Genomic DNA, 17,282 nt, shown 5'->3' with positions numbered 1-17,282 from the left:
CATCATTTTTCATCAGGACAGGGTCTCTCTAAGGACAAACCCAACATTTATGCCAAAGTTGGTTTCCAGTGTGACTCTTAACCAAACCATTCATTTGCCAACTTTCTATCCAAATCCCCAGAAAAAAGGGGAGAGACTTCTGCACGCTTTGGACATGCACAGATGGCGACGACTCTATTTGGACAAAACAAAAACTTTCAGAAAAACTGAGCAACTGTTTGTAGCTTATGCTGCAAGATCACAAGGAAAGCCTATTTCAAAGCAGACAATTTCAAAATGGATAGGACACTGCATTCGCTTCTGCTATGCACAACATGGCAAATCAGTGCCTAATGGCATTAGGCCACATTCTACCAGAGCAGCAGCCACTTCAGCAGCCTTTCTCAGAGGAGTACCAACCAAAGACATTTTAGAAGCTGTGACCTGGATTTCAGTGCACACTTTCACCAGGCACTACCACTTACCTCTCTACTCTAAATCCAGAGCAGGCTTTGCCACTGCAGTTCTGCAGGACCTGGTAGCCTCTCCTAATCCTATTTAGGACCAGCCACCCAACCTCAGCTTTGAGATTCAACCCAAGTGTAATGACTGCAACAGTGAAACACGATGAACATAGTACAGTTGTGTACCTACCATAAATGTAGATGTTCGAGCGTATTCACTGTTGCAGTCCAGGTTACTCACCCACCATCCCCCTTTCTTTGCTGGGACTTATCTGTACTTCTCTATCGTATACAACCTATGTGGTGTATTTGCTTATAGATGAAGGAAATGTTTATTTTTGTGCATGCATACTTATTGGCATAATTTTCAGCCTACCAGTTTGGGGGCACCTGACATCTGGGGCAAGAAAAACTTTGGGGTGTTGAATTTACTGCAAGCCACAACCTGCATCAAATTGACTTTTTGGATGTTCATCTACAAAGGGAAGCAGATAACACCCTCCGTACAATGGTTCACAGGAAATATCCCCAATATAATAGTTTATTACACGCTTCCAGTCTTCACCCTAAGCATATTATTAAAATATTCAAAATCACAGTTCATGAGAATCAAGAGAATATGTTCATCACAGGAGGATCTTGCCCATTGCCAAAATGACCTCTCCAATAGATATTTGCAGAGGGGTTATGACGCACAAAATATTAATTTGGCCTTACAATGGAGTAAAAAAAAACATCTAGGGACAATCTCTTGATATACAAACCCAAAATTAGCAATTCCAACCAGGATAAACTTAGGTTGGTTACTACTTTTGGCAGAAATACAGGACAATTCAGGGATGTTATTAATCAACATTGGAATATACTTAAAACCAACACACGGTTGGATGACTGGTTAGGGGATAGATGCCTTTTTTCTTATCGGAAAGGCAAAACCCGTGGATCCTATTTCTCTCACTACAAAAAAAATTACATATCATGGCACTCAACCTCAACAAACTACATTATTAGGGGAGAAACTGGTTGGATGTTACCCCTGTGGTCACTGTTCTTTTTGCCAATACATCTTTAAGACCAAAAATTTTACCAGTAAAAACACGGGACAACTGTACAATATTAATTGTTTTGCCAATTGTGGCACGGATTGGGTAATATATTTGGCCACATACTCATGCCAAACTTTTTATATAGGACAAATCTCCAGACCATTCAGAATCCGTATGTCCGAACATTTAGGGGACATCAGGAATGCCAGACCCACCAATGCTCTATACAGACACACTTTGATCCATAAAACAGCCAAATTCACCTTCACTGTTATTGACAAAATCTCAGGAAACATCTTTCAAAACTGGATGGCACAATTTATTAAACAATAAAGAAAAGGGATGGATTGTTAAATTAGGTGGTCTGTTTCCACCTGGTCTGAATGATAAATTATAACATCTCTTGTTTGATTTATGTATAACATACTCCTCAAAATGCATATTCCAAGCATGTTTGCCTTTCATTATTAGATTATTTCTTTTCATATTTCTTATTTCATACATATTTTTATACTTTTACTTTTATTATCTCTGTTACAGGAAGTGATGTCAGGATTGTGTTGTTGGATTGATTATAACAGCATTTGTTATGTTACTACTATTTAACCACTGATGAAAGCATTTTTTGCTGAAACCGGTCTAGTTCTCAATAAACTTCATTGCTCTTGCCTTCCGGGTGCTGGTCTCTGTTTTTTTGCAAGAAAAACTGAAGAAAATGGCGTCTGTTTCATCTTTTATACCCCTGGCACACTGACGTCAGGGAAGAGGCAACAGCAACCGACGCCGGACCTAGACTTTGGAACTCTGGCCGACTGTGGGTAGCCTGCCAGCGGGATAACCCAAGTGTAATGACTGCAACAGTGAATACACTCGAACATCTACATTTATGGTAGGTACACAACTGTACTTTACTGATGGTAGGTGGGCTTATGAGAGGCCATATTTGTACTACAGACACTACGTAACTGTGTGGCAGTTGCTATTTTTGCACATGACTTTGTAACTGTCACTATAAGGGAGAATTTAAAGTTAACAGAAAGTATTGAATGTAAATAATGTTCCCAGATCTTAACAGTTTGACACCTTTTTTTATCATTGCAGTGTTAGGCTTGAAACTCCTCAAAGTGCTTTCAATACTGTATTTTCTTGCATTTTAAATGGTTGCTGAGTAGCTAATAGTGTTCTGTGTGTGCGTGGCATGATTCAGTACCTTCAGAAAGTCTTAAGTTCAAAAACTACAGCTGAATATCACATGTACATTTGTTGCTTCCTGTAACATATTTGTATGCTTTTTCCCTTTCACAGTGTCTCCTGACCATGTAGCTGTTACCAGGGCTGCCTATTTATTTCACAGGACCATTCTTGGTGATGCTGTCAAGCTTGCAGCCATGAGGAGTATTTTCCATTCTCTGGCCTAACCCCCCACCCCCATCTGGGATGTGTGGGCCTGCTGCTATCTCTCCTTTAAGTAGTGCAGACTTAGTTTTGGCAATACCAAGCATGTCCCCAACCCATGGTATGCTGCATGATGGTGTACACATCTCTGCCCAGTAGGTATTGCCATAGCAATGAGCTGAACTGCCTTCCATTCTCCCAAACTGTGTAAAACCATGTGAGTCACTCCCACCCTCCCTTGCACGACATTTCTGATGCCAGGGCCACCACTCCTTTTCTGGTTGTCTTAGTCAAAATCAGTGCTTAACCCCAGTACTCTGCAGTGTCAGCTGATCTCCTGTAACATTGTTCAGTATCGGATAGATCTCTCACCACTAGCCTCTCTCACCCAGCAAGGTTTTTCTCTCATTGATGACACCGATGTCCAGATATCCAGTGTTTTAAATCAACAGCACTGGATCTACATGTTAAATGTGACACATAGGCACTAGATTTGTGTTAGTGCCAAGTGATGCCCATCCAGCCACCATATTATTCTGTGCTCACTTGTTTGTGTCATTGCTTGGCCCATCCAAGTTCTGTAGTGAAACACCTTATGTAGAAGCTGTGTTGAATTCACTGTTTCACGTTGTAGTAGACATTTTAGTAGCTGAGCCTGTACTTCTGGAAGGACGTTCACTGATGGTATGTATCCATCTCAGTCCATATTTAAATAGCCATCCCCTGTTCTTTATCGCTGCTGTTCTTTGAAAAACATAATTCAGTGATTAATTATTTAGCAGATAAGCCTAATTGAAACAAAACCTGAATAATTCTAGTACTGTAATGTCTTGATCCCTCCCAGAGTTGTTGCAGAGTTTTCTTAAGAACAGCTTTAACTGCCTAGGTAATTTGGACATTGTTGCCACTCATGGTCCTTATGATTACTTTTCAAAAATAGTTTCTAGTTTTATGCCTCAGGAATTGTACTTTAAATATTTGGGTGTTGAGATGTCTGATGTTCTTTGTGTTTCACTGTTGCAGTCATAACTGTAGGGTGTTCCTGCCGGCAGGCAGCCCGAGGTCGGCCAGAATTCCAAAGTCTGGGTCCGGCGTCGGCTGTACCAGCAAGCACCCTGACGTCAGAACGCAGAGGTACATAGCTGACAGCCGACGCCATCTTCTCCAGTCTTTCTTGCCGTGCAGTGGAAAGCAGCTCGCAAGTCATTGGTTGGCGTTTTCAGAACAACGTGCTTTGATTGACTTCGGTCCGAAGTTTTCAACTTCTCTTCTCAAGCTAAGTACCCCATTGGGGAAACTTTTTTCTTGCTCCTCCGATGTCAGAAAAAGTTAATTATTGTATATCGTGTGGAAAACAAATACCTCCATAAAGATTTCCACTCTTACTGTCTACCTTGCTTAGGCCCTGACCACGATGTTTCTTGTTGTCGGTTCTGTGCTAGGCTTAATTCTCGTACTATCAAGCGTAGGTACGATTGGGCCTTGAACTATTTTGGTAGACGATTTAATTACAGGATGTCGTCGGATACTTTACCGACAACCGGAATTCAAAAGAAACGCAAGGACAAGGATAGGCCTCCGAGGTCCAAACAGGATTCTTCGCAGCCGGAGTCAGCTTCGGGTTTGGCGGTAGTCAGTGAGGCGCTTTTGCAGCCCCTGTCGTCCGCCACTTCTGAACCGATGGCCAACACGGACTCCCATGGGGAGCCATCTAGGCCTAATATTTTATCTGCTGCAGGACCTTCGGACGTCGCTTCTTCAGATGGGTCCGGAACCGCTGTGCAGGTGCCGGCTTTTGAGGGAGTTTTCAGGCCTTCACATATAACTATTTCAACAAAGTCAAAGGCAAAGACAAAAACTCCTCTAAAACCAAGGGTTTCCACTCCAGCTGCTTCGGATTCAGCTCCCAAGTCCCAGAAGCAATTACTACAGATGGCTGAGGATTTACTTACAATGATTAGGGGTTCTCACCCTCCTCCTGAAAAAAGGCCTAGACAGGATTTACCTTATGATTCCTCTGACCAGGGTTCTGTGTCTTCTGTCTCTTCCTCTGACCAGGATTACTCTTTTCCTCCTTATGAGGATTCAGATGCAGAGGACTCTATTCCCTCTGCTTCTCCCCCTGAAGATTTTTCTTTTGGGGAAACTTTACATGAGATGAGGGAGCATTTTCATTGGGAAGGTCAAGATTATTCTGCCTCCAAAAAGAGACTCAGAGAATTTCTCCTTCCTCAACACAGACCTTTGGCTAGTCCTCCTGTGCTTGACATTGTGGATGATGCTTTTTCTGAAGCTTACCTGAATCCTGATTCCTTGCCGCCTGCTCCTTCTAAGCCTGATAGATTTTATAGAGTCCCTGATTCCCATCAATTCTTATTTAAGAACCCTTCTGCAGATCCAGAAACTATTTCTCAGGGTTCTAAAGCTGCTAAGGCCGCTTCATCTAAAAATCCTATTCCCTCTGAAAAGGATTCTCGTGCCTTGGATAGGTGGGGCAAAAAGGTTTATACTTCTGCTACTCTTTCTATTAGAGCTTTAAATTGCCAGTTTCATATGTTCAAGTATCAGCAATTTCTTTTGTCTGTTTTAAAGCAAAGGCTTTCTACCTTTCCTGCATGTGCAGAGGACAAGGAATTACAGGATGTTTTGCATGCAACTGAACAAGTTAGCAAACATAGTTTACATTGTGGTTTTGATGCCTTGGAAGCTTCTTGCAGGGCTGCAGCCTCTGGTACTGTTATAAGGAGACATGCTTGGCTTCGAGAGCAGAATTTACCTGAGCAGGTTAAGGCAAAATTGTTAGATGCCCCTGTTCAACATGATGTGTTATTTGGATCTAAGGCTGAGGAGGTTATTAAAAAGATGGAGGAAAAAGCAAAATCTATGCAGACTGTCAAAGATTTTTTACAAGTTCAGCCTCCTAGATTTTCTAGAAATTGGCCCTCCAAAAATTGGTCTTTTCCCACTTCTGACAGGCCTCAAAGGGGAAGATATAGACGGTCTAGAGGCCGGGCACAGACACAGGCCTCTTATAGGTCCAGACAGTGGACTGCTTCTTCACCTAGAAGGGGAGAAGACAGACCTCAATCACAAAAGAAGCAGACCCAATGACTCCCTCTGTTGGGCTACAGGTCCTTCTTGCCTGGAAGCTCCTCTCGGAGGAAAACTATCTCTTTTTTACCAAAATTGGACGCATATAACCCAGGACAAATGGGTTTTAGATGTGATTTTAAAAGGCTACAAATTCCACTTTCATACTCTGCCAAGGTCTTACGGTTGGCCAGATCTGCCAAAACATCAATAGACAGAGGTCTTAAATCAGGTGGACGCTTTATTGGCCATGAGAGCCATAGAACCTGTTCCTCTCCCAGAGATGGGCAAGGGTTTTTATTCAAGACTTTTCCTGGTCCCAAGAAAACAAAATGCATGGAAACCTATTCTGGACCTCTCAGTATTAAATACTTTTCTGGAAATTCCAAAATTCAAGATGCTTACTCTGCAACAACTTCTTCCCATGTTCTCAAAGGATGCTTGGATGGTAGCATTGGACCTGAAGGAGGCCTACTTACACATTCCCATCAGACAGGAAAGCAGAAAATACCTCAGATTCAAGGCAGGCTCGAGACACTTTCAATTCTCTGCACTGCTCTTTGGCTTATCTACTGCGCCCAGAGTCTTTACCAAGTGCCTGGCTCCAGTAGTGGCTTATTGCAGACTCCAAGGGATTCAAATTTAGCCCTGTCTGGATGACTGCCTTATCCAGGCGGACAGCAAGGATCTTTTACTTCAACATCTGCAGTTTGTTCAGCGCCTCCTCCTGCTACTGGGATTTTCAGTGAACACAAAAAAGTCACATTTGATCCCCTCTCAACAAATGATCTTTTTGGGAGCTCTTCTAAACACAAGCTTGCAAAAGGCCTGCCTGACTCCAGAAAAGCAAGTACATCTGGCAGCAATTTTCAATACCTTGGCTACTTTGACTCGGCTCACTGCAAGGAAATTCCTGCAGGCTTTGGGCTACATGGCTTCTTGCATCCTGTTGATTCCAAATGCAAGGCTTCATATGAGAAAACTTCAATGGTACCTAAAGAGTGTATGGTCTCAGCATTACCACAGCCTGGAAACAATGATACCTCTGATTCCCTGCCTCCAAAAAGAGTTCCTTTGGTGGTCCAGGACCTGTGCTTTAAACGAAGGAAATCCCTTTCGTCTGCCTCAGCCTTCTCAGATCATGACCACAGACTCTTCGGATTACGCTTGGGGAGCTCATTTTCTAGACAACTGCCAGCAGGGCTATTGGCCAAAGAAACATCTTCACTGGCACATCAACCTGAAGGAAATGTTGGCAGTCCAGCATGCTCTTCTAGCCTTCCAGAAATTTTTGCAACCAGGACATCTTCTGATTCGTACAGACAATACCACAGTCATGTGGTACATAAACAAGCAGGGGGGCTCCCACTCTTACCCCCTTTGCAGACTAGCCATGAGTGTATGGGACACAGCTCTAAATCTGAACCTGCATCTTCAAGCTCAATTCATCCCAGGGAAGCAAAATCTCTTAGCAGACAGCCTAAGCAGAAATCTTTTGGATCCCCACGAATGGATGCTGGACCCCAACTTATTCAGCAGGATTACATCAGTTTGGGGTTGTCCTCAAATAGATCTGTTTGCATCCCATCTCAACCATCAGTTGCCTCTATTTTGCACCAGGTCCTTCCACAAAACAGCATGGAAAGTGGATGCCCTGTCTTTCAGGTGGAGGAATCTTTTGGGATATGCCTTCCCTCCTCTTCCTCTTCTGCCTCGGGTGCTACTGAAAATAAAACAGGACAGACCCAAGATTATCATTCTGATAGCTCCAAATTGGCCTCGGCAGTACTGGTATCCAACCTTACGACACCTGTTCTTGGAACCTCCTTGGATTCTGCCTCTGTCTCCTTCCCTTCTGTCCCAACACCAGGGTCAGATGTTACACTCTCAAATCAAGACTCTTTGCCTGGCAGCCTGGCTCTACAAAGGCCTTTGATTCCTTCTGCTCTTCCCAAACAAGTTTTGGATGTTCTCTTGGAAGCTCGGCGTCCTAGCACTAGAATATCTTATGCTTCTAAATGGAAAAGATTTTGTATTTGGATGCAGGATCGAGGTTCTGATCCTCTTCTACCTGATATTTCCTCCATTTTACTCTACCTTTCTGAACTCTTGCTTAAAGGCCTCTCATTCTCTTCCATAAAAATCCATGCTTCTGCTATTTCGGCTCATTTCAACACTGATCCCCCCATTTTTTCTCATCAACTGGTGAGACAATTCTTGAGAGGGGCTAAGAATTTAAGACCTCCCAGAACTCTTCCTGTTCCTGCTTGGGATCTTAATTATGTTTTGGAGAAGCTTACTTTACCTCCCTTTGAGCCTGCTGCTGCTTCGGATATCAAGTTCTTATCCTGGAAAACATCTATTTTATTAGCATTGACTTCTGCTAGAAGGGTGTCAGAGTTACAAGCTCTCATGGCTGTGGAACCTTACCTTATTTTCCATCAAGACAGGGTGGCCTTGAGGACCAATCCTACATTTATGCCTAAGGTGATTTCTAAAGTGGCTTTAAATCAGACTATTCACCTTCCTACTTTCTTTCCAAATCCTCAAATCAAAGGGGAAAGGATTTTACATTCATTGGATGTACACAGACAACTACGATTTTACCTGGACAGAACTAAAGATTTCAGGAAATCTGAACAGTTGCTTATCTCTTATGCCTCCAGTTCTCTAGACAAGGCTATTTCTAAACAAACTATTTCCAAATGGATTGCTCATGGAATAAGGTTTTGTTACTCTCATTTTGGGAAACAGATTCCAGGCACTGTTAGGAGTCATTCTACTAGGGCAGCTGCCACTTCAGCAGCTTTTCTCAGAGGAGTTCCTACCAAGGACATTTTGGAAGCTGCCACTTGGAGTTCAGTGCATACCTTTTCTAAGCACTATAATCTCCCTTTGTATTCTAAGTCTAGGGCAGGTTTTGCCTCTGCTGTCCTGCAGGGTCTTCTGGCTGCCCCTTCTTCTGCATAACCTCCACCCTCCTTCACAGCTTTGGGATTCCACCCTACAGTTATGACTGCAACAGTGAAACACGAAGAACATAGTACAGTTGTGTACACCTACCATAAATGTAGATGTTCGAGTGTCTTCACTGTTGCAGTCGGGGTTTCCCTCCCACCATTCCCCTCTTGTTTTCTGTTTGTTCTATCTCCTCTTCCTTTGTGGTGTATTTGTGTTCCCTTTGGGACACCTTTTCGATATTTTGGGGAGCTTCTGACATCTGGGGCAAGAAAGGCTGGAGAAGATGGCGTCGGCTGTCAGCTATGTACCTCTGCGTTCTGACGTCAGGGTGCTTGCTGGTACAGCCGACACCGGACCCAGACTTTGGAATTCTGGCCGACCTCGGGCTGCCTGCCGGCAGGAACACCCTACAGTTATGACTGCAACAGTGAAGACACTCGAACATCTACATTTATGGTAGGTGTACACAACTGTACTTTCTAAACTTTGACAGGTGAAATTAGAATGTTTGGACTTGCTGACATGTTGCTGGCATACTGATTCTAGTTGTCGAGTAAGAATAGCGACAGTTCAGAGAATGTTACCTCACTGACATCTACAGCTGAAAACAAAGTGTAAAGTCTAATACTGTGCTTTCTAGCTTTTTATTTTAATGTCTTAAGACTGTTTACATGTTCATAATAAGCCAAAGATAATTTATTCCCACTAACTCATCTCTGGTTGTACATGTTGAATCTAAAGTTAAAACAGTCAGCTGAAGGGAAAAACTGCAGACAATGAGAAGTGAATGTTTCATTGTTTTGCTTTTCTGGTGTAGGCTGTTATTGCTCTCATGGAGATGGGATTTGATGAAAAAGAAGTCACAGATGCACTCAGGGTAAACAACAATCAGCAAGATGCTGCAGTAAGTACAAACTTTTTTTTTTCTCCTACATTTACACCACACCACACTACTCTACTCTGCCTTGTGTTAAATGCTGTTAATATTGCATGCGTTAAATGCTGATCTGAAGTAGTTACTTCATTTGCTCTGCAACCTGTGGGTATCAGATACGATCTCGGATCCGAGCCGGCAGCTTTCCAAGCTACAAGATCCAAGCTCCTAGCTCCTCCCCCTACCCATAATCCCCTGCTATGTGCTACATTACCTCAGATTGTTTTTTTGCCGCAGCTGAAGCAGCTACTTTTGAAGAGCTCCTTGGCTTTTTGGTGAGATTGAACTTTTTTCTTCTTTGTAAAAAAAAAAAAAAAAAAAGTCTTTTCTTGTTTGAGTGTTTAGTTTTCTTGGGTTAGTTAGCGAAAGTGTAGTTAGTTAGGTACCTTTGTTCCTCCTTTCTAACTAGTTTGTTTCTGTTAGTTCCCACCTTTCACCCTCCCCCCTCTTAGTGTTTGGGTGTGTTTTTTGGTGTGAGTGGTGTTATGGCTGAAGGGCCTAAGGCGGTGTTCTCAAAGTGTACTGAGTGTGGCCATAAGCTTTCGCCGGCGGATAGCCACACTCAGTGCGTTTTATGTTTGGGGGCGGCCCATTTGTCATCGGCCTGCACAATCTGTGCGGCCTTTAATCCCTGAGCTATTAGGGACAGGAAGAACAAGCTGATCCTGGCGGGCTTGTTGCCTCAGGAATCAGCTTCTTCTTCCTCCCCCCTCTCAGGCACAGGCTGTCTCCACAACCCTCGTGCCTTCTGGGCCCCCGACTCAACCTGGGACTCAAACTCCCTCTTTGGGTTTGAGTTCGGGGGATTCGGGTACCTCCACTACGGTGGAAAAAAAGCACAAAGACAAGGGACACAAGTCCCACAAAAGGCGGGCTGAGACTCAACCCTCAGCCCTGCCATCTAAGCTGACTAAGTCTCCCTCGAGGGGCTACGGATCCTCCCCCTCTCGGCTCCATTCACCTCGTTTTTCTTCGAAGCTGAAGGAGGAGGATCGGTCCCCCTCGAGGTCGTCGAGGCGACCCTCCCGGCCCGCCTCAACGACTTCTTCAAGGTCAACAAGAAGCCTCACTGAAGCAGATATGGATCGGATGATGCACCGATTCATCCAGACCCAAATGCAGATGGGGGTGCTCTTGCCTCCCCCCCCCTCTGGGGGGGAGCGCTGCCCCCATATTTGCTCCGATTACTCCTTCTCCGACCCTTTTTCGGGTCTCGGAGTTATCGGATCCGGGCCCTTTCGGAACCGGGGATTCTTTGGCGCCGATAGCTCCGGTCGCTTTGACGCCGACAGTGCCTTCGAGTCTGTCGGATCCGAGCTCTCGGGGCCGAGGGCTGAGCATCTGATCCGGGGGAACTGGTGTGTCTTCGGCTCCGTTGGGTTCGGAGCACACCTCTCTCTCTGCTCCGGCTGCATCGGCTCCGACCCCGATCCCTACCTCGGAGCCGAGAAGATTGCTCTCGAAGCCTGGCGAGAGTAGCTCTCCTTTGGCTTTTCAGGTTGTGGAGAAGGGTACTGTCGAGGACCTCCAGGTCCCCGGTCCGGGCGTCGGATCCTCCCATACCCCCGCTGCATGTGGATCTATCCTCCATCATCCGACCATCGGGACAGCCTGCCCAAGCCCTCCAGTTGGTTCCCTTAGAGGAACAGGACCCTGTTGATGAGCCCTCTTCGGACAGTCCCACCGAGGAGGTCCCTCGAAAACGTCAGTGCAAGAGGAGGCACCTGGACTCCCCCGAGTCCGTCACAACCGACACGGATTTAGATGAAGGGGAAGGTTCCCCAAGGTCACCCCCGAGGATGTCTCCTTCGGAGACATCATAGAAATGTTGCGTATTAGAGGGAGGTGGTCTGCCCAAAAACCTTCCGCAGATGAATCCGTGTTCCTGGATGCGTTTGAGGCAGGCCCTTCTACCTCCTGGGTGTCCCCCCCGGCTGACCCCCTGGTAGACCTCATTACTACCAGGGCGTGGTAGGAGCCTGACACCGTGGAGCCTATCCCGAAGCGACCCGACAAGATCCTTAGCCCCCCAGTCGATAGATTGTCTTGGGCCAAGGGAACCTCAGTGGATGCCATGCTGGTGGCGGCTGCCACCAAGAGAGAACTCGCACAGGAGAGTTCTTCGGTTCACCCGCCAGATAAGGAATCTCGAGCACTGGACCGCATTGGGAAGCGGCTGTTTAGTTCAGTGACCTTTTCCGTAAGGGCACTTAACTACATGGCACATACCATTAGGCTGCAACGAGACTTAAGGAATACGCTGCAGCCCCCCCGGAGTCCATGTCGGTCGAGGACAAAAAAGTTTTCTCGACTTGTATGGCCACTCTAAAGTCCACCTCTAACACGTCCATGCGTCTACTCTCCCATGCCACGGAGGGAGCCGCTAGGGCCAGCGGAGCCGGGGTCGTCTTGCGACTTCACTCCTGGCTCTGTCTCTGCGATTTCGCGAATCCGTTCTAGGCGTCCTTCGCGAATGCACCCTTTGACGGATTTTCGCTCTTGGGCAAGACCGTTCGCGAGATGCTGATCCAAAGCGAGAAGGATGGGAAGACGCTGTCTGCCATCGGGGTCTGCTTCTCTAATCCCCAGCGATCCTTTTCTAGGAATCAGAGGGGACAAAAGAAGCTGTGGTTCCGTAAGTCCCAGCAATCCCATCCAGCTTCGGACCCCTCGTCCTCTAGAGGCAGAGGAGGACAAGGAGGACGCCGGCCCAGAGGCAGAGGGGGACCGCGTAACTTCGGGTCCAGGGAACCTTTCCCGGATAGAGCCACGCAGCAGCCCTGAGGGCTTACCCGGCTGTCCCTCTCTGGAGGCAGTCGGGGGGCGGTTGTCGGAGCACCTGTCAAACTGGGAGTCCATTACGACAGATCGATGGGTGCTCTGCATCATATCCAGAGGTTATACCATCCCCTTCATAAACCACCCTCCCTCGACCAGACACCTCCCCGATGTTCTACCCGATCGAAGGGAGGAAGCAACTTCAGAAATCCTGAAGTTGCTAGAAAAAAGAGCCATCCAGCCCATCACCCCAGACCAGTCCGTATCGGGTTATTACTCCAGGTTCATTTTAGTGCCAAAAAAGACGGGGGACCTCAGACCCATTCTAGACCTCTCCGCTTTGAACCTTTTCATTCCGAAAGAAAAGTTCCGGATGGTCACCCTCCAATCTATTCTCCCCCTTCTGCGGCAGAACGACTGGATGTGCTCGATAGACCTCAAGGATGCGTACTACCACATCTTGATGGACAGACGATCCAGAAGGTTTCTCCGCTTCCGGCTGGGAGCCAGTCATTAACAGTTCAGGGTTCTCCCGTTCGGCCTCACCTCAGCCCCCAGGGTGTTCACCAAGGTCATGGCAGTGGTTGCAGCCCACCTGAGACTTCAGGGCATTCAGGTCTTCCCGTACCTAGACGACTGGCTCCTTACCGCTACCAACAGGCATCAGCTCTGCCTGGCAAGAGATTATGCTCTGACCCTTGCCCAGAGCTTAGGCATCTCTGTAAACCTCCAGAAATCCTCTCTTTGCCCCGTACAGGATAAACAGCTTGTCGTGTCAGGTGCTAATTCTTCTTCAAAGCCCGGCCGTGAAGGCGGAATTAGTTCTGAGGGCACTAGGATCTATGGCAGCAGCGATCACTCTCGCCCTTCACGCGCGTCTGCGAATGAGGATTCTGCAGTGGACCCTTCAAGTTCAGTGGTCCCTGCTTACTCCATCCATTGAATACTCCGATTCCCCTAAGCAGAGTTTGCAGGCACTCCCTTCTTTGGTGGCTCCACGCCCCAGAGCTGAAGGAAGGGAGGCCTTTTGTTGTCCCCCCCCCCCCAAGCCACGCTGACCATGGACGCTTCTCGCCTCGGGTGGGGGGGCATTGTTCGGGCAGAACCGACCAAGGCACGTGGACTCCCCTGGAGACCGCTTTGCATATCAATGTCCTAGAGATGAGGGCGGTGCTTCTAGCGTTGCAAGCTCTCTACAACCTTCTACCTCTGGGGACTATTGCAATCCAGACAGACAACATGTCAGTGGTCTGGTAAATAAACAAGCAAGGAGGAACCAGGTCCTACCCACTTTGCAGGGAGGCTATGAGAGTGTGGGAATGGGCGATATCCACCAACCCCTTTCTGGTAGCAACGCACATTCCGGGTCGGTCCAGCATTTTGGAGGACAAACTGAGCAGAGTGATTCTCACTCCGTACGAGTGGTCTCTCAATCCATCAGTTGCGAAGCAGATGATCTGCAAATGGGGTTGGCCTTGCTGCGATCTTTTTGCTTCTTCCTTAAACACAAAATGTAGCGAGTACTTCGCAGTACTCCCCCCCCCCCCCTCCCGAAGGGGAGAATCCCAGAGACGCTGTAGTCCATGCTTGGCCGTCCGGTCTACTGTATGTCTATCCACCCCTTCCGCTCATGACCAAGTTCATACAGAAAGCCCGTCGGTTGGGGAGCAGAGTTATCCTCATAGCCCCATTCTGGCCTCGCCAGATCTGGTTCCCATACCTGCGGTCTCGCAGTGTATCTCCGCCATGGATACTGGATCCCATTCCAGACCTGATTTCACATCCGGCGGGATTACAAACCCTGAACCTGGAAAACCTCAAGCTTGCGGCTTGGTTGCTCCAGCTCCACTGATGGCTAGGACTCCCGGTATCTCATCTCCTGTTAAGGCCATTCTAGTCGCAGCACATAAGCTGACTACTAGGAAGATTTACTACAGCAAATGGAAACGCTTCTCTGTCTGGGCCAAAGATAGAGGCCTGGATCCATTTACAGTTCCTATTCCTACTATTCTAGACTTCCTGTCTCTGATATTCAGACAAGGAGCAAGTGCCTCAACAGTTAAGGTGCAATTGGCAGCCATCTCCCATTTCCATGTGGGAGACAGACTAGGATCTTTGGCTTCTACAAAATTATGTAAAACCTTCTTACGGGGCGTTTTCCTCTTGAAGCCTCCGGTGAAAGTGGTGGTGCCTCCATGGGATTTGGCCTTAGTCTTACAAGCCTTGACAGGCCCACCCTTTGAACCCACGGCTTTGGTTCCATTAAAGTTCTTGTCCTGGAAAACAGCCTTTTTGGTTGCCATTACTTCAGCCAAAAGGGTATCAGAACTTCAAGCCTTATGTATGAAGCATCCTTATCTCATTTTTCATAAGGATAGAGTGTTCCTCAGGACTAATCCGTCGTTCTTACCTAAGGTGGCTTCGGAGTCAAATATCAATCAATCAGTAAACTTACCCATGTTCTTCCCAAACTTTCAGAATAAAGGAGAATACACATTGCATAAATTGGATGTGCACAGACAACTGCGTTTCTACCTGCACAGGACTAAGGATTTTCGCAAATCGGACCAGTTCATGTCTTTTGCTAAATCAACCATGGGTAAGGCCATTTTCAAAGTGACTATAGCAAATTGGATTTGTCAGTGCATAGTCCACGGGTACTTATCTGCAGGCAAACTGGTTCCTATGGGAATTCGCGCTCACTCTACGAGGGCTGTGGCCACCGCTGCAGCCTTCTGGTCTAGGATCCCCTTGGATGACATATGCTCTGCAGCTACCTGGTCCTCTTCACATACGTTTATTTCTCATTATAAGTTGGATATGGTATCGAGAGGTAGGGCTTCCTTTGGCTCTGCGGTGCTTTGGAATGTCCTTCCATAGGCCGCCCAGGGTTTCTCCCTAAGTAGCTGGGGACTCTGTCCCACAGGTTGCAGAGCAAATGAAGTAACTACTTCAGATAAAGAAGTTATGTACTCACCATAACGTCCCATCTGAGTAGGTACTTCATTTGTCTGCAACCGACCCCCCCCCCTGCCATCCCCCGAACCTTTCGGGATTCCTGATCACCAAAGAGATCTTGTTCTGCCTTAGGACAGTTTATCTGGTGTTGCTTCCTCTATCGAAGGTAGGAGTTGTGTAAGAGGCAAAAAAATTTGATCTGAGGTAATGTAGCACATAGCAGGGGATTATGGGTAGGGGGGAGGAGCTAGGAGCTCGGATCTTGTAGCTTGGAAAGCTGCCGGCTCGGATCCGAGATCGGATCCGATACCCACAGGTTGCAGACAAATGAAGTACCTACTCAGATGGAACATTATGGTGAGTACATAACTTCTTTTTATTGGGCATAACATATAGAAGTTGTACATTTGGTATTCTGGCGTAAGCATTTCTTATTTACAGTAGAATTTGGGTGAACTTTTAAAGCCATGACAGCCGTATGTGAACAAGGCAAGACAGACTGAATAAATAGGGTTAAGCAGTCCAGCGGTCCTGAATCAGTGACTTGCTGAAGGGTTACGCAGCATGTAAGTGACAACTGAGGGAATGGAGATGAAGATTACAAGACGATATTCACAGCTTCATCCGTCTGTGCTGTACCATCTTTTGTTTTGGAATCTTCCGGGTAAAAAGGGAAATGCATTGCACTCCACAGTTGGCTTGCAAAAAGCATCACTGTGTATAGTTACTTTCCTGCATATGTTAGAATAATATGAAACTGGAACCAGACACCTGTACCAGATGATTATTTTCCAAAGGACTGTCTCCTTTGGCAACAGACATGTTTGTGTGTTTGCTTGTGCGTGTGAAAGACAAATGAGCCAGTTGCATCTTGAGTTGTAATGACAACTTCCAAAATCTGTTGAAAGAAAAAAAAATAGCTTATGTGCTTTAAAATGCAGGTGTTAAAAATTGTGTTACTTGTTCTTTAGGAGTTAGACCAGCCCTGAACGAAAGTTCTTAATTTTGTCATAGTCCATGAAATCAGATGTTCATCAATCCTGCAGCTGCAGAAGTCTTTAGGCTATACAGGTTGTGTCTTGCCGAAGACCCAATTGGCTGCTTCCAAAAGCTCTGACTCTCCCTCCTAGACTTCCACTCTGACTGCTGATTGGTTAGCCCTGAGGAGGGGAAAACAGCAGACAGAGTGGAAAATCTTCAGTACTTTCTTGCCGCTTGTTGAAGAAGCAACACAAGAAAAGCAACCAGCCATCAGCTCCTTTCTGACAGGTAGATAAATCCCCTTTGGGGAACTCTTCCACAGAAATTTGAACTGTTTATGTATAAAGTTAGTGTGTGTGTGTGTGTGTGTGTGTGTGTGTGTGTGTGTGTGTGTGTGTGTGTGTGTGTGTGTGTGTGTGTGTGTGTGTGTTTATACACACACACACACACGCACACACACACACACACACACACACAGACACACACAGACACACACAGACACACACAGACACACACAGACACACACAGACACACATATATATATATATATATATATATACAGATATATATATATATATATATATATATATATATATATATATATATATATATATATATATATAATATACATGTGTGTGTGTGTATTTACCTGACAGTTTTTTTGTTCTAAATTTTACTTTGAAAGGAGTTCCTAAC

At 46.1% G+C, this 17,282-nt stretch overlaps 1 protein-coding gene across 1 annotated transcript in view; it reads left to right on the top strand.

The window, feature by feature from the left end:
* The window catches only part of UBAC1 (UBA domain containing 1), a 256,346-nt gene that overhangs the window by 189,557 nt on the left and 49,507 nt on the right, over positions 1-17,282 (top strand). The window contains exon 11 of the mRNA XM_044058118.1: positions 9,753-9,839. Within this exon, the coding sequence (XP_043914053.1) occupies positions 9,753-9,839 (87 nt within the window). The remainder of the gene's footprint in view (positions 1-9,752; positions 9,840-17,282) is intronic.

This window comes from Protopterus annectens, chromosome 16.part0 (assembly GCF_019279795.1).
Source record: "Protopterus annectens isolate FY-2018-M chromosome 16.part0, PAN1.0, whole genome shotgun sequence".
NCBI lineage: Eukaryota > Metazoa > Chordata > Ceratodontiformes > Protopteridae > Protopterus > Protopterus annectens.
The sequence above is the reverse complement of the archived record's forward strand: the minus strand, read 5'-3'. Positions and strand labels throughout refer to the sequence as shown.